We start from the raw sequence: 6,783 nt of genomic DNA on the forward strand, positions 1-6,783 counted from the left end.
AACTCCAGATTTGTGAAGCTGTTGCTCTTAAGGGCGCTGGAAGGAGAAGACCTGTGCTCTGGGCTTCCCCCTCCTCTTTGGAGGCTGATTTTGGTCCCTCCTTTAGCCAAGAAGGAGGAGGAGCCACCAGCATTCCCCTCGGGACAGGGTGTGGTAGCAGCAGCAAGAATAAAAGAGAGACATCTCCAGGAGAGGGACCTGGACTCAGAGGAAAAAGTGGGGAGTTAATGCCACCCCTTCCTCCCGGGAAATGTTTTCTTCAGGGCCCATTTATTTTCAGACTCTAGAAAATATTTTGTTCAGTCAAGGAGGGTCTTTGCCTGAATGGTGCCAGTGGTGGCAGAGGTAAGGGGGAAGTGAAACCTGGAGAAAGCCTGGAGTGCTTCTCCGGCCACTGTAGCCCATCGGGAAGTTTTCCCTCGGCTGTGTCTCGTCTCAAATCCTGGAGGTTTTAGGGTTTAGTGGCCCAAGCCGGGGTGGGGGAGTCCTAAGGGCCCTGAAATGGCTGGCTATATCAAGACAGAGCCAGCCTAAAGCATCCAGTGGGGCCTCAGCTTTCCTTTCTGAACTCACGTTGAACGTAATTAAAGGGAACTTGGGTCAGATTTTGTAATGGTAGCCCATCCACTCTGCCAAGAATTGCATCTCTGTTCTGGAAGCCCTGGCAGTGGGAAGGGGCAGGACTGACTGAGTGAGAGAGGGGTGTACAAGGGAGCCACAGCCCAGTTTCCTGGGGCCACCCCGCCTTGGTCTGCCCTCCTGAAATCAAGAGCGTGGGCTGAGTCATCGTGGCTACAGAAGCTGACCCTCTGCCAGGGCTGACATTACAGAGCTCTCAGCCGTCTCTGGGAGGGCTGGTGGGAAATGGAAGTAACAACTCGTCTTCTGATCCTGAGTCTTCTGTTCTGCCAAGGCCTGCTCTGTAGTCCCGTGGCCCGTAGGCCTAGGTTCTGACCTTTGCCCCGTGGTCACCTCCTGATGCTTTAAGTACAGTTACCCTCTTGACCATTGGAGTTGGACTTTGGTCTTCCTGGACTGGGCTCAGCTGTGCCCCCTGCCCACCTCCCTGACCTCTCCTGTCTTCGCAGTGTCGGGCGCCCCAAACACATGCGGGTGATGGCTGGAGCCCTGGAAGGGGACCTCTTCATCGGACCAAAAGCAGAGGTAATACCTGTGGAGCCTGCCTTTTTCTGGGTTTGGAGTCTTCATTGTCCCAGGAGCCTTGACTGGTGATCAGAGCTGTACCGCCAGAGAGGGCCCTGGGAGTCTGTTCTCTGAGGCCATCTGCTGGGTGCCCTCCTGGCTCCAGGATCCAGGCTCCAGCTCAGCGGTACTGCACCATGGTCCCTTTGCTCTGTGTGATGGGGCCGTGGTTCCCGTATAGGGCAGCAGTTAGACCACTTCATGCCCTGTGTTTTAGAAACTACAAAGGAAAGAACTGGTTAAAATGTGACTTAAAAGTCTGAATCACTGGGACTTGATGACCTGAGTGAGAGGGCCAGCTCTTGTGCTCCAGCCGGGGAGACACCTAGAGGCTGCACGGCCAGATGAGGCCCTTGGGAGGAGGAGTGAATGGGGGTGAGGGTGGCAGGGATAACAGGCAAGTGCAGTTTAGGCACCTGGGGTGTCTACGGTGTGGGGTGCCAAGGGCTCGGGGTGCAGATAATGGGGCTCTCAGGAGGTGGGGTCAGGAGGAGCCGCGGCTGTGGGTGAGAGGCCGAGTGGCGCTGGGCAGGAAGCGGCATGTTTGGGGGGAAGTTGAAGGGCAGGTCCATGTGAGAGGCGCGAGCACTGGCTGAAGAGCTGGGAGGAGAGGTGGCTCAGGGCATCCAGCTGTGCCCGGGAGGAGCGGTGGCAGCACGTGACTGCAGGAGGGGACCAAGTAGGATCGGCCTACGTGGGGGCTCCTGGCACTGAAGAGGCGGGGATGGAGGTCAGGCTGTGCTGGCAGTGAGTGTAGAGGACCAAGGGCTGTGGAGGAAGGGAGGGGACTGCAGGGTGGGAGGGAGCGCTCTGCCGCCCTCTCCGGTCCTGGCCTTGGAGACTGGCTGGGCTCTGAGAGCCTGAGAAGCAGTTGGACAGATGAACCTGTGCTGGGTTCAGGACCTGTCACGGGGCATGGGGACACCCGGCGAGCGGATGAAGGGGCAGCTCCCAGGCGGGCGGGGAGCAGTTGCTGGTGAATGTCTGGTGCCACAGCGGGCCTCCCCACCTCCGCAGGAGCACCGGGGGCTGCTGGCCATCCGCTACCCCATGGAGCACGGCGTGGTACGGGACTGGAACGACATGGAGCGCATCTGGCAGTACGTCTACTCCAAGGACCAGCTGCAGACCTTCTCCGAGGAGGTGGGGCAGTGGCCCCTCCCGCCGGGGGCCCCGGTTCTCCCTGTGGGGTCTTCTCCCTGCCCGCGGCATCCCAGTCAGGCTTCCTTGTTTCCTCTGGCTTTGTCAAGGCCTGCCGCCTCTGTGTTGCGTGGGCCTGGGTCCACACAGTCGGTGGCTGCCGAGCAGAATTTTCCAGGGAGTGCTGGATCTTTGGAAGAGTAAAACTACTGGCAGATGATGGGCTTGTGCCGTCGGGAGGGATGGCAGGCCACAGCTTCACGTGCTCACAGGGGCGGGTGGCTCTCTGGAAGGATCATTGCAGTGCCAGCACGCTGTCTTTGCACCTGCCGGCAACTCTGGCATCTCTTGCAGCATCCTGTTCTTCTCACGGAAGCTCCGCTCAACCCATGTAAGAACCGGGAGAAGGCGGCGGAGGTGTTCTTCGAGACCTTCAACGTGCCAGCCCTGTTCATCTCCATGCAGGCCGTGCTTAGCCTGTGAGTGCTCCCTAAGCCCTGCATCCCCCCATCTCCATCCTCCCTGGGGGCAGCCTCCTGCTCGGGATGACCAGGCGTCTGACTTCCCTGTAGAAACAGCCCCCTGATGACCATCCCTTTAGGGAGTCCCGCGGGTCCCTTTTTCAGACCAGATGATGCACACGTCCCGGGGTCCCTTCCAGGGGTGAGGAGGTCCCCATGCCTCAGTGGCTGAGGTGAAGGGATGCTGACCTGGTGACAGGTATGCAACAGGACGCACGACGGGAGTCGTTCTGGACTCAGGGGATGGGGTCACTCATGCTGTCCCCATCTATGAGGGCTTTGCCATGCCACACTCCATCATGCGGGTGGACATTGCCGGCCGCGACGTCTCCCGCTACCTCCGGCTGCAGCTGCGCAAGGAAGGGGTTGACTTTCACACCTCTGCTGAGTTTGAGGTTGTCCGGACCATCAAAGAGGTGACGCAGGCAGGAGGTGGGGAACGGGGCGGGGGGTGGTCGGACCCAGCGTAAGGTTGAGCCCTGGGTGCGGGTGTCCCGGTTGCCGCCTCCTGAGGGCTGTGTCCCCGCCCACTGCAGCGGGCCTGCTACCTGTCCATCAGCCCGCAGAAGGATGAGGCTCTGGAGACAGAGAAGGTGCAGTACACCTTGCCAGACGGCAGCATCCTTGACGTAAGTTGCCAGGCCGGCCCCGGGCGAGGGCAGGAGTGATGCCGGGACCTGCAGGAAGAGGAGGAGGCCTGTCTGCCTCAATCTTGTGTTCCCAAGGTGGGGCCAGCGCGCTTCCGGGCCCCCGAGCTGCTGTTCCAGCCAGACCTGATAGGGGATGAGAGCGAGGGGCTCCACGAGGTGCTGGCCTTCGCCATCCACAAGTCTGACATGGACCTTCGCCGGACGCTGTTCGCCAACATCGTGCTCTCCGGTGGCTCCACACTTTTCAAAGGTACCACAGTTGGGAGGTGGTAGTATGACTTGGAGGCCAAGGGCAGCTGGACCCTCAGACTGCATCCCACTTCCTAGAAGCCTGGGAGATGGCCCATTTCCTGTTGGTTTTTTGGGTGCTCAGTTTTGTTTTTGTTTTTTTTAAGATAAAGATTTAAAATTAAATTTTATTTACTTTGTAAATAGGTGATAAGTTTAACGAGGTCTAAAATGTATTAGATGAAGTCTGCCTTCTCCCATTGTCCTGGTCACCCAGTTCCCTCCCCAGAGGAATTGTTAGTTTCTCAAGTAACACCTGTGCGTGAATAAGCACTCCCTTTTTACACAGACCTTAGTGTACTCTGAAGCTCCACGCCATGTATTTTTGACTTTGCACCACATCCACAAGATCTTTCCTAGAGAGTAAGTTCTCTTATCTGGCCGTATGGGATGGATGTGCCATTTTACCGTTAACCTGCGGATGGCCTTGGGGATGGTGAAATTCTTTCTGATCACAAAGATGCTCCAGTGGTTGACCTCATACACTTACTTCACGTGATGAGAATATACCTAAAAGAAAAATCCTAGGACTAGAACTGCTGAGTAAGAGGGTGCGTATGTGCATTTGCTACCTGGTAGATATCACCAGAGTTTCCCTCCTAAGAGGCTGTGCCACTTTCACCCCCATCAGTTATGGACGAGAGTCCCCCGGCGCCATCCCGACACTGTGTGACGTTTGCCCATCTGCTGGGTAGAAGTGGCAGGCGTGTTCTCCTGACTCGTCGTTCGCCTTTGACTTTGCTTCTGGCGGTTTTGGCTCCAGAGCAGCGCGGGAGGGAGGGTGTAGGGGTCAGGCAGAGCTGAGTGGCTTGGGGTTCTAGCTCATGCTGCCTTCCTGAGGAAGGCATGCCGCTGGATCTTTTATGCCTTTGGGGTGGCATGCCCTTACCCTTAATCCTGGCAAGAATGACAAAAACAAGCGTGGCAGCACCTGGGGCAACAGAGATTGGATGTGGGGGCGCTAGTGGTAAAGGGTCGGATGTGGACCCCCAGTTCAGCCAGCCTTGTGTTCACAGGCTTTGGCGACCGATTACTAACTGAAGTAAAGAAGCTTGCCCCCAAAGACGTCAAAATCAAGGTGAGGTTATGGGGAGTTCCCATGGGGCCTGGGGGTGCTGGGCAACCTGAACCCAGGGGGGAAAGAGCAAGAACCACCCTCAGATGCCCTCTGCCTGCCAGGCCCAGCCCAGCCCTGCTGCTCCCCTGCTGCCAGCTGGGGCACTTGCTGCCTGGCCTCGGGCACTGGGAGAAAGGCCCCCCCTCCCCGAGGCTGGGACTGGGGCTTCTGCGAGGGGGTGGGGCAGTCACGTTGCTGCTTGCTCCCTCTAGATCTCGGCCCCTCAGGAACGGCTGTACTCCACGTGGATCGGGTGAGGCGGGGCTCCCGGGGAGGGCTGTGGGAGGCCATTGTGCCCTGGATACTTCTCTCCGGGTTGGCCCAGGCCAGGTGGAGGTGGGTGGGTTCCCCTCCCAGGTAAGGGAAGTGGAGCTCTGGGCACCCAGGGAGGGCAGTTGGCTCAGCCCTCAGGTCCACAAGACTGCTCTCCCTCCCTCCTCACAGTGGCTCCATCCTGGCCTCGCTGGACACTTTTAAGAAGATGTGGGTATCCAAAAAGGAATATGAAGAGGATGGCTCCCGGGCTATTCATCGTAAAACCTTCTAGTGCCCAAGGAGGAAGGTGTAGCGTTGGGAAGATGGGAGGAAAGGGGAGCCAGAGTCCTTCACCCTTTCTGGTCCGGTTCACATACTAGGCCTCAGGGCCCCCTGCATGCCCTGAACCCCCGGCAAGTGGTGCAACAGTGCTTCCCTGCAGCCCTCCACACACACATGCACGCACACACAGTAACATTAGCTGCATGGATGGGAGGCTTGAGCTGGAAGATAGGAATTGAGGGGCCCAGCTTTGGGCGGTTCTGGGTGTCCCCCTTGTCAGAACCAATTAGGCCTATGACTCTCTGCTGCCCCGAGCTCCAAGGCCAGACACCCAAATACCCCCATTTTCTCCGACAGGGCCAGAGTGCCTGGATGCCTGTGTAACTAGCCTTGGGGAGTGGGGTGGAGGAGGGGGTAGCCAGCAGCTCCCCGCCGGTGTGTCACTGCTTCTCATGCCACCTCCTCTTCCTGACCCGACAGAGTAGCCCGGAGGGCCACACCTAGGCATCCCTGACCCTTTCACACTCTGTTCTCCCATCTTTCTGGATGGGTTGCCTTGGTGTAGACTGAGTTCTTGTCAGTCTTCTTCCGTCCCCCATAAGGGGTCTGGACCGGGGTCCGACCCTTTGGAGCCAGAGCAGAGGATGCGCTGGGTTTGGGCGGCCGCAGCGTGTTGCGTTCTCCCCTTCAAAGCGCTTCAGTGACTTGCTGCTTCCTGTCCTTTACACCAGTACCTGGGACAGGAAGGGTGAATGGTCTTCATTTGTTGAAGGGAAGCCACTTAATCACAAGTCAGACCTAGTGGGGGTGAGGAGGACACACTTCCTCCTCCCACCTCTCCCACAGAAGAGGTCTTCATTTATCTTGTGGCCAGGACCCCCATCTCCCTCTCCCACAAATGTACAATAATTTAACACAGTTGCCTGAAAAAAATTTTTTTGTAAATCATTATAGTAATAATTATGGACAAGGCCCAGTGTGTGGCTCTGTTTTCTTGCGGTTCTTTGCGCTGTTGTTTGCTCATCCATCCCTGAGGACCAAAGCAGCACGGCACTGGCTCTAGCTCAGAAGCCTGAGATTTCAGTGGTTAGCGGGGCAGTGTGGCACGGGAGGCCCCAGGAGGCTGGGCTCTCAACCTGGTGGCTGAATTCCCCAGCCTCTTTACATGCTTGCTGCAGTCTGCCAGGAGAAGCAGAGAACAGGCTGCCTTTCTCCCGTCTATCTTGGATGGGGCCTTGTGGCAGGCGGGGCTGGGGCTGGGTGCATCCACGCCCTCACCTGTTCTGTTTGAGCACCTCTGCTGCCCGGCTCAGATGTAGCTGAGGCC

General features: G+C 57.8%; 1 protein-coding gene across 1 annotated transcript in view; it reads left to right on the plus strand.

Moving 5' to 3' along the window:
- The window catches only part of ACTR1B (actin related protein 1B), an 8,911-nt gene extending 2,478 nt beyond the window's left edge, over positions 1–6,433 (plus strand). Inside the window, exons 3-11 of the mRNA XM_007470176.1 lie at positions 1,089–1,164; positions 2,221–2,346; positions 2,698–2,822; positions 3,064–3,280; positions 3,401–3,493; positions 3,590–3,764; positions 4,819–4,880; positions 5,132–5,172; positions 5,364–6,433. Of these exons, the coding sequence (XP_007470238.1) occupies positions 1,089–1,164; positions 2,221–2,346; positions 2,698–2,822; positions 3,064–3,280; positions 3,401–3,493; positions 3,590–3,764; positions 4,819–4,880; positions 5,132–5,172; positions 5,364–5,466 (1,018 nt within the window). The 3' untranslated portion in view covers positions 5,467–6,433. The remainder of the gene's footprint in view (positions 1–1,088; positions 1,165–2,220; positions 2,347–2,697; positions 2,823–3,063; positions 3,281–3,400; positions 3,494–3,589; positions 3,765–4,818; positions 4,881–5,131; positions 5,173–5,363) is intronic.
- Positions 6,434–6,783: the final 350 nt, after the last annotated feature.

Source organism: Lipotes vexillifer, unplaced genomic scaffold, assembly GCF_000442215.2.
Source record: "Lipotes vexillifer unplaced genomic scaffold, Lipotes_vexillifer_v1.1 scaffold1139, whole genome shotgun sequence".
NCBI lineage: Eukaryota > Metazoa > Chordata > Mammalia > Artiodactyla > Lipotidae > Lipotes > Lipotes vexillifer.